Raw genomic sequence first — 16,047 nt, 5'->3', positions numbered from 1 at the left:
GGAGAGGGGACATGAAGGTCCTCAGCTGGTTTGTTTCCAAAATACACTATCCTGCAGTTTTTCCACGACGGTGCCTCCCACAGCCCCTACCCAAGAGACCCTAGCAACTGGCAGAATGTCGATTATGAGGACAGGGCATTGTGACGGCGGCCAGGCCGTGGAACCCGGTGGGGGTCAAGTTCTGACCTCAAAAGATGTCCTCAGGCCCCAGCTGGCAACACCGTGGGTTTCTGCATGGCAACGGAGGACATGGAGGTCATAGAAAGCAGGGGGGCAGGAGAAAGCTTTCCCACCTTCTCCAAGTTGGCACCTGGTGACTCCATGTCCGAAGGGAAACCAAAGGCTGCTTTGGTAAGTATGCCTTCTCTCACCGCCCCTCAGTGGGAGAGGACCACTCTAGGGGCATGGGCCAGGAGAGTCCAAGGACTGCCAAGATCAACTCCACCACCCTCCCCCCATAACTCATGCCCAACTATTAACCAGGTGCCCCTTTCACAGGACTGTGAAGTCACAGGAAGCTGGCCTTATCTTATCCATCTACCTCCCTACTGGAGGCCCTTCCTTCCCTTTGTGGATGGGAACCTTCCCCCAGTCCCTCAATTCAGGCCCACCCATCCTAGATGCCAGGCCTTTCGGAGACTCCAGAGGTTGGAAGAAGTCTGGGGCCTGCCTCAACTCCCAGCACCCCACTGGCAGCTTTAGAGGGCACCACCCCTTTGGGCTACTGTGCCTTTGCTGCTTAGCCATCTGGTCCTGGTGTCTCCAGGTGTGTTTCTGATCAAGAACTCAACCCGAGGGCTGGAGAGATGGCTTAGCGGTTCCAGGTTCGTTTCTCCAGGACCCACACTAAGCCAGATGCACAAGGTGGCACATGCATCTGGAGTTCGTTTGCAGCAGCTGGAGGCCCTGGAGCACCCACCCAGTCTCAAATAAGTAAAGTGCACAAATATAAATAAAATAATCTGAATTGTTAAAAATCCAGGAAAATCTGTGTAGCACTCTAAGTCCGCTGTGACTTGAAGCTGGGACAATGGCTTAGAGAAAGCCCTGTACCGACTCCCCACTGTCACCACAACCCCCCCCTTTCCCTGTCCCAGGATCCAGAGCCCCCAAAGCCAGACTCGTCCTACCTAGAAGAGATTGAGACCTGCGAGAACAGAAGCTGCCCAGGGACCCCAAAGTCACTGTCCTCCAAGGCTGGCCACACCACCAAAGGTCAAGCTGGTGACGGGCCCCAGCTGGAACCCACGGAGCTGCCCCCACCAACCTCAGGGACGGACCACCCCAACTCGCTGGAGCTGGAGAAGGCCCGCATGGAGTTTGAGCTGACGCGCCTGAAGTACATGCACCAGGAGAATGAGCGGCAGAGGCAACACGAGGTGGTGATGGAGCAGCTGACGCAACAGGCCCCACTCCGCCAGGTAGGCATCGCCGTGGGCACTGGGCCCAGGGGCACAGCAGCTATCCCCCGCCCCCACAAAGGGGACAGAGCTCGCCATGCCTGCTTGGCTATGCGTCCTGCTTCCAGCTGAGAACGCCTGTGGCCACCTTCACAGACCCTGGTACCATGGGTCCTATCCAAGGATGAGCAGAGACCACTACTCCGCATGGCCAGCTCTGTCAGTGTGCGTGTTAAGCAAAACTTAACTCTGAAGAGAGCTGAAGCTAGGAAGGAACCACAGAACCACATTCCCTACCTCGTCCTTTTAAATTTACTTTTTTATTTTGGAGAGAGAATTGATGTGCCGGGGCCTCAGCCACTGCAATCGAACTCCAGACGCTTGCGCCACCTAGTGGGCATGTGCGACCTTGCATTCGCCTCACCCTTTGCGATTCTGGCTAACGTGGGTCCTGGGGAATAGAACCTGGGTCCTTAGGCTTCTCAGGCGAGCGCCTTACCCGCTAAGCCATCTCTCCGGCCCCTGCAGCAGGCCTCTTGATTGTCCATATTCAACACTCCCACCATGGCTAGATGTTAACACTCTCAAGGCCTCTTTGCATCTATCTTCATAAGATCTATTGCCTGGAGACACAGCCCCCACTTGTAGCCTGGCCAGTGAATGTTGACCGGACCATGACCTTCCCTCTACGGGGTGCTAGCTCTGTTGGGCACACTGCCTCGCAGCCAATGGAAGTGTCATTCTTGTCACAAGGAATGTACACTCAGCCTCTACTGGAGCAAATGGGGCCAAGAAAGTCCACCCATGAGCTAAGGAGATAGTTCAGTAGGTAGAGGGCCCGCCTAGCATGCAGGAGGCAGGAGTTCGATTCCTTAGCATGGCATAAATGTGGTATAGTGAGGTGGAGGTAGGAAGATCAGAAGGTTCTCCTTGGCCACATAGTAAATTCAAGGCTAGCCTGGGTTATACGAGGCATCATTGAAGAGAAAAAAAAAAAAAAAAAAAAAAGGAAAAAAGAATGCCTATCAGAGATAAAAGGCCATGCAAAGTGCTTAGTGCTTCCTAAACATTAAATAATGAAAGAGGCTACCTGCTTAAAGCAGCGTTTCCTGGGTTTTAAAGTCAGACAGTCAAGGGTAAAAAATCCTGAATCTTTTTTTTTTTTTTTTTTTGGTGAGCTGCTTAACCTTGGACAAAGTACCAACCCATCTTTGAGGCTTCGTTTGCTTATCCCCAAGGTAGTACATACCTCAATAGGGTCAAGTGTGAGGGTGACATAAGAGAATGGCATGTAAGGTGGCTCTGCACTGAGCCTGGTGCATTAGGTAGGCACTCGATAATTGTTAGGCATTACCATTTTTATATACTCATGCAGTTCACTTCTTGACCTAAATGAAGCAACGTCCATTCATCACTTCTCAATTTTATTGGGACGTAATGTATTAGCTATGCTTCCCAGCTCTGAGTCATCCTTGGTTCTCAGAAGCCTGCCTTCTATCTCCAGCCCAGTCACCGAGCTGTAAATTGTTGAGAAAATACCACTGAAAGCTCTCCCTGCAAGTTAGCAACGTTTCGTGAACGAACCCCATGGAGTTACGTGTTTCTAGCTCACGTGTCTCTGCTTTGGCCAACGACCTCTCCTGAGCCACAGTGTTCAAGAGTTTTCCCAGAATTAAGATATTATGTTATTCATAGCATTTGTCCAACTGGCTAATTTTTTTTAAAGGATTCTTTTATATGCTTTTTATCTCAACACACACACACATTGGCTTACTTTTCTTTTCTTGCTCACAATATATTTGTCTAGTTCTATATTAAACAACGCCACAGAACCAAGCCAAGCTTGTTGAACTGAAAGATCTCCAGATCTTTCTTGCTTTTTGGAGCTCTAGAAAATATTTGCCCGTCTTCAGTGTTCTAGGCACATTTCCTGATGTTTTTGATTTTTTTTTTTTTTGTAAGTTTCATTTCCAAACTTGTGGGTGTTTCTTGGTATTGAAAGATGAAATTTGCCACACATTTGAACTAGAAGCTATTTAAAGCAGGTATGGTATTTTACTGTGCATTTGGTCTGTGTGTCTGCCTAACCATGTTTATTTTTCCCTTTTTTAAGTTTGAAAATATTTCTCCTTGCTGAATGAGATGGAAACCCTTGGCCTATAGCTACTCACCCCTCTGTCTTCTCAGATAATTGATCACTGAATAGGTTTTTGAAAAGTCTTAAGAACATCCTCTCTCGTGAGCATTTCAAACTAACTGCACATGCAGACTGCTGGACCACGCTCAGGCGCAGCGTTCAGGGCTCCCAGAGAACACTGGGGTTTCTTCCTCGAGGCTCACTTTAGAGCCAGTATTGCTGGGTCATTTTCTGTCCCTCTTGGTTTTATTTTGTTATCTTCCTGTTTTCTGTAGCTATTTTTAGAAATTCTGTGGACACATGTCCAAGACCTGAGCCTTGGGGCGCAGTTCACAAAAGTGTTTCGCTCCTGGTCCATTTACTAAAAACTGGGGGTACTGCCTTGGTTTTTGAGCTCCTCACTTCTTTTCTTAGGAAGATGGAAGGTAAAGGAAATGAGGATGGATAGATTTCAGTGTAATGAAATTACTTCAGGTATTTTTCTCATAGTTTAGGGAATGTCATCAGTCCCTGTCATTTGGCTAAATTTAAAAAAAAAAATACTGAAACAAAAAATATATATACTGCATGATTTACTCCGTATTTTAGGGCTGGAGAGACGGCTTAGCAGTTAAGATGCTTGCCTACAAAGCCAAAGGACCCAGGTTTGGTTCCCCAGTACCCACACAAGCCAGACGCACCAGGTGGCACATGCATCTGGGGTTCATTTGCAAAGGCTGGAGGCCCTGGGATGCCCACTCTCCCGCACACACCCCTTCTCACTCCCTCTTTTCCTGCCTCTAACATAAATAAATAAAAATTAAATATTTTTCTAAAATATATTTTAAAGGACAAACTACAGCTAGCGCCTTAACTCAGATCAAAAGAGTTCTATCACAGGGCCGAGCAGATGACCCAGTGAGTAAGAGCGCTTGCAATATAAGGAGGAGAGGCTGATGTGCCAGATTCCCAAGTAAACAACTCAACTCAGCCACACACACCTCTAACCCCAGTGCCATGGGGAACAAAAGACTGGAGAATCACAGGGGCTCACTGGCCAGCCAATTTGACCGAAACAAAACACCAGTAACTCCATATTCAGCGAGACGCTCCATCTTAGCACACCAATGGGCTTAAAAGAGGGAGACAGCCCATGTTCTCTGACCTACACACACACACACACACACACACACACACACACACACACACACATTTTACCAGCTTTTGTCTCATTCAATACATTGATGCTTTCTACAGTTAAAGTGGGGTCTGTCAGATGTGATTTAATAGACCCCAGAAAACAGCAACCCACAGGCAGAATCAAACAGACCCTTGCAAGCTACTTCCACCCTCCCCCCCACCAAACCCAGTGCACTGTGGGGTGAGATCCCTGCCAGTCTCAGCACCTGTGCAGGAGACAGCATACCCTGCATCTGAGAGTCACGGATGGGGCTGGAGAGATGGCTCAGCAGTTAAAGGCACTTGCTTGCAAAGCCTGACAACCTGGGTTCGATTCCTCCATACCCACGTAAAGCCAGTTGTACAAAATAGCACAAGTGTCTGGAAGTTTATTTGCAGTGGCTAGAGGCCCCGATTCTCATTCTCTTTCTGTGTTTCTTTCTCTCTGAATAAGCACTTTTTATTTATTTATTTATTGAGGTAGGGCCTCACTCTAGCTCAGGCTGACCTGGAATTCATTACGTAGTCTCAGGGTAGCCTTGAACTCCTAGTGATCCTACCTCTGCTTCCCGAGTGCTGGGATTACAGGCGTGTCCCACCATACCCGGCTAAATTATTTCTTTTATTAGCGAGAGAAGGGGTGCGCCAGGGCCTCCAGCCAGTGCAAACGAACCCCAGATGCATGTGCCACAGAATGCATCTGGCTTATATGTGTCCTTTGGAATCGAACCTGGGTCCCTAGGCTTTGCAGGCAAGTGCCTTAACCACTAAGCAATCCCTCCATGCCTAAATAAAACATTCTTAAACAACAACAACAAAAGGTAAAACAGACTGGCCCGCGTGATATGAATTGGGACCCAGAGAGTCTGAAACTACTCACTTGCGCCCAAGGGGTACCCTTTCATTGTGCTTTTAAACGACACAGTCAATGACTGGCTGACTGTCAGACCACAATGTCCAGAGAACATTTCCCCAGAGCATCTGGGGATCTTGGGGTCAGAGAGACACTGCTCACATATGTAATCCCACCGTGCAGGGTGGGCCGTAAGGAGAAAGAAAGGGATTGGCCTGGCGTCCCTGTTACAAGGACCATGCAGGCTCAAGATACAAAAGTGAACGTGCTGATGATTTTCTTAAGAGTTGTTGTTTTTTCCATTTATTTTCTTCCTCGCGGTCTTCGGGAGGGGACGCTCTGATTCTTTCTCCAGGTGAGGATAGTGACCTACTTGAAGTCACCTTCAGGGAGGAACAGCGGGCTGGAAGCCCGGTCTGCCTGGTGGCAGCCTGGTGTTACCATCTTCCTTATCGTCTTTCCCCCCCCACAGTTCTCGGGAGGCCTCCAGGACCTCTTGCTTCCCCAGAACCAGTTTGCCATGTTTCTGTATTGCTTCATCCTTACTCACGTCATCTATGTCGGCAAGGAGATGGTCTTCTTTCTGTTCTCCAAGCACTACCTTTTCTGCCTCGCAGCCATTCTCTTGTACCTGATTAAAACGCTGTGGTCCTACTTCCCAGTGCCTTTGCTTCCTCTACGACCCGGGATCCCGCGTACTATTTTGGGGGTATGATCTGTGAGTCTCCAGACAGCCGATCTCTTACCTCCCTCCCTCCCTCCCCCCCAATGGACCCTGGTTTAAAAGCTCGGCTGTTATTTGGCTAAACAGGTGAAAGATTCTTAGTTCCATCCCCAGCATTCAATATATCTGAATATATATTGGGATTTTTTAAAAATATTTTATTTATTTGACAGAGAAAGAGGGAGAGAAAGAGAGGGGGGGGATGGGTGCGCCAGGGCCTCCAGCCACTGCAAATGAATTCCAGACACATGAGCCCCATTGTGCATCTGGCTAACATGGGTCCTGGGGAATCAAACCTGGGTCCTTTGGTTTTGCAGGCAAACAATGCCTTAACCACTAAGCCATCCGTCCAGCCCATATTAGTTTTTTTTTTCCAAGTTTATTTTGTCATAAGATAGAAAAAATAGACCATATAGAGGGAATACATGTATATATAGTGTATGTACGTGTACATAATAAATTATGCCTTGCAAACACTTCATAAGGAAAAAAAGGCTCAGCTGTTAACCATTGGCACCTGAGTACAAAGACGCAGACATTTGATTTCTCAAGCCCCTTTCCCTGAGCCTGCCCCTCACTGTGGATAACTGTGCCCTGTCCTCATAGGAGGATTCTAGAAGTTAGAAGGTCAGGGAGTGACAGCTGCAGGAGGGAGAGTTCAATGACATTTCTAGAATCAAAGCAGCCCACAGCCATGTCTAAATTGTGACGAGCCTGTGGTAGGCCCTTCCTGGTGGATGCCCCTGATGCCCCGCCCCCCACAGATCTCCAAACCTCAATCCCAGGATCACGAGTGTGTTACTTTAAGCGGCAAACGTGATTAAGAACTTAGACATGGGGAGCCAAGTCGACGTGGTACAGAAGGGCCCAATATCATCAGGTGTGATGAGAAGAGGGGGCTGGGGGAGTGACCCTCAAGGGTCAGAGTGATGCCGGGCCACAAGTCAAGAGATGTTTCTAGAGGCTGGAAAAGGCAGTAACACAGCTTCCCTTTCAGAGCCTCCAGAAGTAAATAGCTATGCCAGCCCATTCTAGAGTTCTCAACTCCAGAACTTTCCGGGCCAGCATAACCCACTGAGTTCATGCAATTTGCTACCAGCAGCTACAGGAAATTCACCCAGAAGCCAAAACTCCCAGGTCCTTTCCGGCTTTGCAAACACATCAGTGCCAGACCGCCGGCAAGTCCATTCAGCACTGGGCCTGAACAGAACGGTTCACAGCTGCCCACAGAAGCGGGGAAGTTACCTGCAGACCACATCTGATTAAAAGGGGGAGATGGGGCAGGTGAGATGGCCCAGTTGGGGGGACGAGGGGAGGGAAGAACAGAGTATGCCACACAAGCATGAGAGCCTAAGAGGGCCTGAGTTTGATCCCTAGTTCCTATGTTAAAAAAAAAAAAAAAAAAAGCCAGGCACAGTGGCGCACGCCTTTAATCCCAGCACTTGGGAGGCAGAGGTACGAGGATTGCTGTGAGTTCGAGGCCACCCTGAGACTCTCTAGTGAATTCCAGGTCAGCCTGAGCTAGAATGAAACCCTACCTTGAACAAAAAGAAAAAAAAAAAAAAAGAGCCATATGTGGTCATGCATACCTTTAACACTAGTCCTGAGAAGGGTAGAAAAACAGGAGAATTCTTGGGGCTCACTTGTCTGCCAATCTGACCCAAGAAACAATAGCTCCAGGTTCAGGGAGAGATTGCCTCTCAAGGAAAGAATGCCAAAGACACCAATATAAAAAGACACCTGAAGCCGGGCGTGGGGGTGCACACTTTTAACCCCAGCACTTAGGAAGCAGAGGTAGAATTGCCAAGAGTTCGAGGCCACCCTGCGACTACATAGTGAATTCTAGGTCAGCCTGGACTAGAGAGAGACCCTACCTTGAAACCCAACGCCCCCCCCCAAAAAAAAAAAAATAGGAAAAGGACATCTGGCCTTTTCTGACCTTTTACTCTGGCCTCTACACACGTGTGACATAAACACGATCTGTACACAAGTGTGCATACATTATACATCCACACATCATACCACACATACTATATGCGTGCCAAAAAAAAACGTTGGGAGGGGAGGTACTGACTTCAAGGGAACTCGGGATAGAGAGGCTTCTGAGAAGCTGGCGGGAGGGTTATCCATTGACGGGTGACTAAGCAGGCACACTCCCTAGAGCCAGAAAGTGGGTAGAATTAAACGTGGCTTGGCCTGGAGGAAGGCATCACTTCTACTCACTGGAAAAGTGGGAGACAAAATGCCAGACACACGCACACCACCCTATGCCCACCAGACCAAGTATGCAGACTAGCAGAAAGAGAGAGAAAGGCCGCCCAGAAACAAGTATCTAGGAGAGATGGTCACAGCCCTCTAAAATAGCACGTTCGAGAGCAGCCACAAGGAAGACTGAACAGGGGAGGGTTCAAGGAGAGCCCCATGTAAGATCGCCCAGCATGTACGCAATAAAATGAGTCCCAATTCCCTCACGCGCTGCCCCATCTCCTGTGCAGTATGCCCAACCCCCCTTTGTAGATGGCACCTCTGCTCCCACGTGGCAAAGACGGTGGCTATGGCACTGGGAGCCTTATGAGGTGCTAGGGTGGCAAACAGCAATCCTGATGCAGATGTGCACAAGTCTGCATTGACCCTCCTCCTCCTCAGCACAAGGTTTCAGTCTTGAGAAAGATGAACGGATCCGTTTCTGTCTGCCCGAGCTGGGCGAGCGATGCTCGGCAAAACCACGTGAAACGAGACCGTCTTGGGACCTTGCTGTCAGGAAGCATTAGCATGCCACTTAAGTCCACGGCGACTGCTCATTTTCCAGCCAATTCAATGCATCCACTCACTTATAGCTGGGTGACGAGCACTTATGACTTAGAAATGGTAAAACTGTCCTTTCTCATGAAACTTCCAATAATGGACTTCGTGTTATGGGCCAGTTGTCGCATTTATTAGATCCAGGGTTTAGGGACGGAGGTCAAAGCAGAAGGAGATTAACATAGCAAACACCTGAAGACCCCTGTTCACTTAGTTACAGCAGAGATGGGAATTTATATAAAAAAAAAAAAAAGAAAAGAAAAGAAACAACGTGCTATAAGGCCATTCTGGAAATTCTTTCATTGCATAGTAAAGATATCAATACTTTAATTTTCCTTTAAAAAATTTTCAGGGGCTGGAGAGGTGGCTTAGCTATTAAGACATTTGCCTGCAAAGCCAAAGGACCCAGGTTCAATTTCCCAGGACCCACATAAGCCAGATGTACAAGGTGGTGCATGCATATGGAGTTCATTTGCAGTAGCTGAAGGCCCTGGAGAGCCCATTCTCTCTCTATCTAATAAAGTTAAAATAAAATGTTTTTTTTAAGTATTTTATTTTCATTTATTTATTTGAGAGAGATTGGGCGCCCCAGGGCCTCTAGCCACTACAGACGGTTCCAGATGCATGCGACCCTTATGCATCTGGCTTACTTGGGTCCTGGGGAAATCGAACCTGGGCCCTTTGGCTTTGCAGGCAAGCACCTTAACCACTAAATCACCCCTCCAGCCCATTAAAAATAAAATATTTAAAGATTAAAAGAAATTTTTTTCAGCCAGGTGTGGTGGTGCACATCTTTAATCCTAGCACTTGGGAGGCAGAGGTAGGAGGATTGCCGTGAGTTCGAGGCCACCCTGAGACTACATAGTGAATTCCAGCTCAGCTTGGGCTAGAGTGATACCCTACCCTAAAAAAGAAAAAAAAAAAAATCCTTCAGCGAAAACTGAACTCCCTTGAGTAGTTGCTACCATGGCCTCTTCTCAACCTTAGCTATGACCATGACCACTCTCCCTTCCTCTAGCCCTCTACTGTGTTTGAAAGCTGACCATTTACTCACCAAACCTGGTAGCTGTCTCCTAGTTGAAATGCAAAGCAGAAAATAAAAAATAAAAATAAAAAAGCAAGGCGGCTACAAAGGACAGGAAAAGGGCGCTGCTTAATGACAAGCAACCTGGCAACAAGTCAATACATTAGTACCTCCCAAGTGCCTCCAGAGCGCCTGGCACTCAGTGGCTCAGAGGCGCATCCTGGCCAAAACCCCAGGAAGCAATAGTGTATATTAACACCATCTTACAGAGAAGAATTCCAAGGTTCAGAGAGCGTTACTCCGGAGCACTTTTTTTTTGCCCCCTACGTTTGCACAATATCACTTGCGGTGGGGGATTTGACAGACGTGAACACATCAGTCAGGGAGAGGTTTGCTAGAACTAGCGTTCCAGGCACAGGACTAGAAGAGCAGCCCCCCCAGACCCCCCCCCCACAACCCCGAGAGCCACCGTTAAGTCTGGATCGGTAAAGGGGACAGAAAGGAGGAATCACACCCAGAGATCAGGATGAGAGGGCACCCTCCACGGAGAACACATGGAACCTCTGTGAGCCATGCATGGTAACAGGTTGGAAAAATTAGACGTGGACCTAGTTTTATAGTCTACATATTGATCGGGAGAGCACGAGCTTAATCCTTTCAGGAAATGGGGAGTCACTGAAGCTTCTAGAGTGGAATGGTGGCCCAAGGGTGGGGGGCAGAACTAGAAACTTCATTTCCCCTCTGACTTTTGGAGACCCCTATTCTTTGACTTGCCTTTCCCATTTTTAGTGTAGAAAGTTTTTTTTATTTTTTATTTATTTTTTTTTTTTTAAATCAGTTTGAGAATTACATTGATCTACAGAAGAAACCCAGCCACGGCGACTTAACCAAATAGAAGCTTATGTTTCTTACATACCGAGGTGTTCCACGGGGGTCAGTCCAGGGCTGGTGACTGGGATGTTCCTGGCTCTACCATGCTTAGAGCAATGGCTTTTGCCCGCATCTCCTGAAGACTTAGCATAGCTCCAGCTGCCAAGACTGCAACCTGAGATCAAAAGTCAGAAAAGAAGAAAAAAATGGATACTTTTTTTGTTGTTGTTTGTTATTTGTTTTTCGAGGTAAGGTCTTACTCCTGCTCAGGCTGACCTGGAAATCACTATGTAGTTTCAGGCTGGCCTCGAACTCTGAGCAATCCTCTGCCTCCCGAGTGCTGGCATGAAAGGCGGGCACCACCACACCCAGCCAAAAATGGATAACTTTTACAGACTTTCCAAGAAGCCCGACCCAGGGTCACGTGTCCGCTTCCAGCTGTAACACATATGAAGTGGTCAAGCTTTTGCCCTGGGCACTGAGGCAGCCTTAAACAAAATTAGCCTTTGGGCCAGGCATGGTGGCACACGCCTTTAATCCCAGCACCCGAGAGGCAGAGATAGGAGGATCGCTGTGAGTTCGAGGCCACCCTGAGACTACATAGTAAATCCCAGGTCAGCCTGGGCTAGAGAGAGACCCTGCCTCGAAAAACCAAAACAAACAAACAGAAAGGATTCTGATAGAATAGGGTGGAGGGGAGAGAATGAATAAGAAAACATACTTCTGCTTCTCGAAGTCCTCAGCTGCTGAACCAGAGGCCTTGGTAGGTGGAGGCAGGCAGGCCCTGGTCTGTGGCTGTGTCTGCTTTGAGAAAGGGCACTACGGGCCACAGCCACATACCACAGAGGCAAGGTTATGGTTTTCCCTGGATGCATCTTCATCCCCCTGACCTCTATCACTGGACAGCAGCTCTGCCTGGGGATTTAGAAGAGGCTATCTCTGTGTGCCAAGTTCCCTAACAAAACTATAAGAGGAAACAAGTTGGGATCCAGAGTTGCTCCCTCCTGATCCCAGATCCCACAGAGCATAGTCTATTGCCAGGGAGTTTCTTCCAGAGATCATACTGTGCTAGCCCAAAGAGCAAAGCACTAATAGAAAGTTTTAGCCAGGGCTAGAGAGATGGCTTAACAGTTAAGCGCTTGCCTGTGAAGCCTAAGGACCCCAGTTTGAGGCACGATTCCCCAGGACCCACATTATCCAGATGCACAAGGGGGCACACGCGTCTAGAGTTCGTTTGCAGTGGCTGGAAGCCCTGGTACACCCATTCTCTCCCTGTCTCTATCTCTATCTGCCTCCTTCTCTCTTTGTCTGTCACTCTCAAATAAGTAAAAATATTTTTTAAAATAATAATAAAATAAAATATTTAGAGCCGGGCGTGGTGGCGCACACCTTTAATCCCAGCACTCGGGAGGCAGAGGTAGGAGGATCGCCGTGAGTTCAAGGCCACCCTGAGACTACAGAGTGAATTCCAGGGCAGCCTGGACCAGAGTGAGACCCTACCTCGAAAAACCAAAGAATAAAATAAAATAAATATAAATATAGATATTTTTCAAGTTTCAGCCATGCATACGAAGAGAAAGACAGAAAGTCTCACCTGGTCTTCAAAGTGAATCCCATAGATTCCAAAGTGGGAGCACATGGGCACCAGTGACGTTTAGGAAGCAGACGGGGGTAACAAGCATGGCTCTAAAGGCCAGTCCTCCACCATATCTGCTTAGCAGATGGCTGCCAAGAAGTCGGGTTTTGCTTTCTGTGGCCCTCCTTCCGTTGGGTGGCCAGCCGATTATAAAGCCTTGTAACAGTGCACATAAATACCTGCGCTGGTTTGATCCACGTGTCCCCCATAAACTCAGGTGTTCTGAATGCCAGGTTCCCAGCTGATGGAGATTTGGGAATTAACGCCTCCCGGAGGCAGTGTATTGTTGGAGGCGGTCTGATGGGTGTTATAGCCAGTGTCCCCTTGCCAGTGTTTGGCACACTCTCCTGTTGCTATTGTCTACCCTCTGCTCATGCCAACTTTTTCCCCAGCCTCCCCTCGAGTCTGTAAGCCAAAATAAGCCCCCCCTTTTTTTTTTTCAAAAGCTGCTCTTGGTTGGGTGATTTCTGCCAGCAATGCAAACCTGACTGCAACACTACCCACAAGCTTAGTGCATGATGCAATTGACTTGAGATGGTGTGTCTGGGAGGCATCCTTAGCCTTAAATTTGTCCCAGCTGATTCTAATTGCTAAATCCTGCCTCCTTGGCCTGGGGTCCGTGGACCACCACCATCAGTGTGGTGTGGGAAGTACCCTAAAAAAAATGCACCATCCCAGTGTCTTCTGACCCCGTGTGCCCTGGGTTTTGCAGCCACCACCTAGCCTGGCAAGCCTGCTGCAGGAGATTGGTCGGAAGGCTTTCAGGGGAGGAGAGAGGGAGGGTGGCAGTAAGTCCTGTGACAGTCTTCATCCACATTGGCTCAGGCAGGGGAGAACAGGAACTTGCTGTGTGACCACAGGAACCTTAAGCAGGAAGCAGCACCCTTGTCCCTACACCCTCTTCCACCAGGAGCCCTTGCTCTCTGGGCTCCTGAGGAAGCAAATGATTTCAACCAGAAGCACACCAGGAATCACCAGAAAGTTCTAGAACCCAACACCCCCGCCCCACACACACACACACACACACTCCTCCACCTCTACCCTCAGGTTGGCGTCTGCCTCTCTCGTGTTTTTTGATCTGTCTTCCCGTGTGTGGCTTTGGGGAAATCTTGCTCATATGCATTCATTCATTATTTAAAGCTTGCCACTGTTCCTTCAGGAAGGTTAAGCTTGATTAAAAGATGGAATCTCCCCCCCCCCGGAGCTACACACACACACAGGGCACAGCAAAGAAAAAAAAAAAAAGCTGGGGCTCCCACATTTTTAAGCTGTTTTGGCCAAGCCTTGTTGCATAATTTAAAGTCTATGACTTATTGAAATTTAATTACCCAAAAGAGCAGCAGCTGCAGGTTCATAAGTCTGTATTTATTAAGAGCCCTCCGAGGGCTTTGCGGGGTGCCAAGAGTGAGGTGGGGGATGGGCCTTGCAGAAGGGGATTATAGATGGGGGGTGTCCATCCGAAGCAAGGTATTTTTGTTCCTCAAAGAGCAAAAGGAGGTCGCATCCAAAGGCCTGGGGTCATTTGGCAGCTCCCCACAATAGCTGCCGCCCTCCCCCACCCCCCAGTCAGTCCATCAGACAGAAAGACAGCTTCTCCCAGAGTTGTGGCCATGGTTAGTGAAATCACCAGGTAAAAGACAGAGGGAGGAAGGCATACACATGGAGGAAGCGGTGGGAGATGAACACATGAAGTCATGGCATGCCTGAATCCAAGACCTGGGAGAGGCGGAGGCATGGACTTCAGAATCTGTGAGCTTGACCTTGAAACTTCAACACAGGGCGCCCCGTTCAACCACACTTCCAAATCCCCACATGTCCACAGCAGGACATAGAGGCGGCACTGGAGCGACTCTTAGGTGTGAAGGACGCGGGAGTCTGCTGGTCTGGAGTGGGGGAGAAGTCCTTCACCCACCCCCGCCACCCCACCCCACCCCAGGGCCAGCAGACATGTCCCAACTTTGGAAACGGATTCTGGCCGGCCTGGAGGCACCACTTTAATAAGCGGTTCTCAGCGCAGGCTCCAGCTGCTCAAAGGGCTCGCAGAAGCCTTCAATGTCCCCAGTTTGGTGGCATTTCCCCTCCCCCCCCCCCACCAGCTTCTGCCCCGTGCCCCATTAAGCTGACTCGCTGGGCAAGAAAAAAATCCACAAATAGGAGAAAGCTATGCTTTTTTTTTTTTTTTTTTTTTGGTAACCCTTTCAAACCTCTTGTATCACATGACACAATCCCTTTGCCTCATCAAAGGGGGCCTTTGTCCAGCCCTGGGAGGGGAGCTTGCCCCAGCTCAGGAAAGAACCGTGCCTGGCACTTGCTTGTGCCATGAGCATCTCCCCTCAGCATCCCTCCTTGTGGCCTTGGGCCCTGGAGACACCAGAGCACTGAGTTGTATTAGCTGCACAGAAACCCGCCCAGGGCTGTGCCCACAGGGATGAAGGACAGACGCAAGAGGCCAAAGGGGAGTCTGGGAAAGGCCCTGTGAAGTCAAGGACTCGGTGAAAGCCTTCTTGCAGGGGGAAAAACGAGCTCATCCTGAGCAAACACCCGAGGTGGGCTCTCCCTGGCCAGTGCGCATATTCCATCCCAAGGCCACCGCAGGCAGGACGCTCGCTGTCCTAGAACCTTTGTCTCCTCGGGGCTGCCACACACACTCCGCAGACCGGATGGCTTAAATAACAAGCATTTTTTTTCACATAGATTTAGAGGTTGGAAGTCCAAGACCAAACGGTCAACCATTCTGGTTGCTGGTTTTTTGGTTTTTTTTTTTTCCCTTCTTTTTCTACATGGGTGGTATTGGTATGCCTGCAGACATGCATGCTCCTATGTGGGCACATTTGTATGTGGGTTTGTGCATGTGTGTACATGGAAGGCACAGGTTGATGCCAGGTGTCTTTTTAAAAAAAGTAATTAATTCAGGGCTGGAGAGATGGCTTAGTTAAGCGCTTGCCTGTGAAGCCTGAGGACCCTGGTTCGAGTCTCAATTCCCCAGGACCCACGTTAGCCAGATGCACAAGGGGGCGCACGTGTCTGGAGTTTGTTCGCAGTGGCCGGAGGCCCCAGTGCACCCATTCTCTCTCTCTCTCTCTCTCTCTCACATCTGCCTCTTTCTCTCTCTGTCTGTCACTCTCAAATAAATAAATAAAAATAAACAAAAAAATTAAAAAATATATATTTATTTATTTGAAAGAGAGGAAGAGAGATGCAGAAATAGGCAGTTAGAGAGAGAGAATGGGCGCACCAGGGCCTCCAGCCACTGCAAATGCACTCCAGACATGTGTGCCCCCTTGTGCAGCTGGCTCACGTGGGTCCTGGGGAGTTGAACCTGGGTCCTTTGGCTTTGCAGGCAAATGCCTCAACCACTAAGCCATCCCTGCGTTCTTCTAATGCTCTTCTGGGCTTATACATACACATGGCCTCTTCTCTGGGCAGACACATCTCAGGTGGTG

At 48.9% G+C, this 16,047-nt stretch overlaps 1 protein-coding gene across 1 annotated transcript; it reads left to right on the top strand.

Moving 5' to 3' along the window:
- The first annotated feature begins 234 nt into the window (after positions 1-234).
- Tmem247 (transmembrane protein 247) lies at positions 235-6,263 on the top strand. Its single transcript, XM_012949142.2, has 3 exons — positions 235-351; positions 1,098-1,421; positions 6,021-6,263. The coding sequence occupies exons 1-3, from the start codon at positions 235-237 to the stop codon at positions 6,261-6,263; spliced, it is 684 nt and encodes a 227-aa protein (XP_012804596.2).
- Positions 6,264-16,047: the final 9,784 nt, after the last annotated feature.

The sequence above is a fragment of the Jaculus jaculus genome, chromosome 18 (genome assembly GCF_020740685.1).
Source record: "Jaculus jaculus isolate mJacJac1 chromosome 18, mJacJac1.mat.Y.cur, whole genome shotgun sequence".
Taxonomy (NCBI): Eukaryota; Metazoa; Chordata; class Mammalia; order Rodentia; family Dipodidae; genus Jaculus; species Jaculus jaculus.
Note: the sequence above shows the minus strand (reverse complement) of the source record. Positions and strands in the feature narration are given on the sequence as shown.

Excerpts from the sequence above, each read along its gene's own strand:
- Tmem247 (XM_012949142.2), top strand. The coding sequence starts at position 235 with ATGGCAACGGAGGACATGGAGGTCATAGAAAGCAGGGGGGCAGGAGAA. Across the intron at positions 352-1,097 it reads GGAAACCAAAGGCTGCTTTG|GATCCAGAGCCCCCAAAGCC; the intron begins GTAAGTATGCCT and ends TCCCTGTCCCAG. Across the intron at positions 1,422-6,020 it reads AACAGGCCCCACTCCGCCAG|TTCTCGGGAGGCCTCCAGGA; the intron begins GTAGGCATCGCC and ends CCCCCCCCACAG.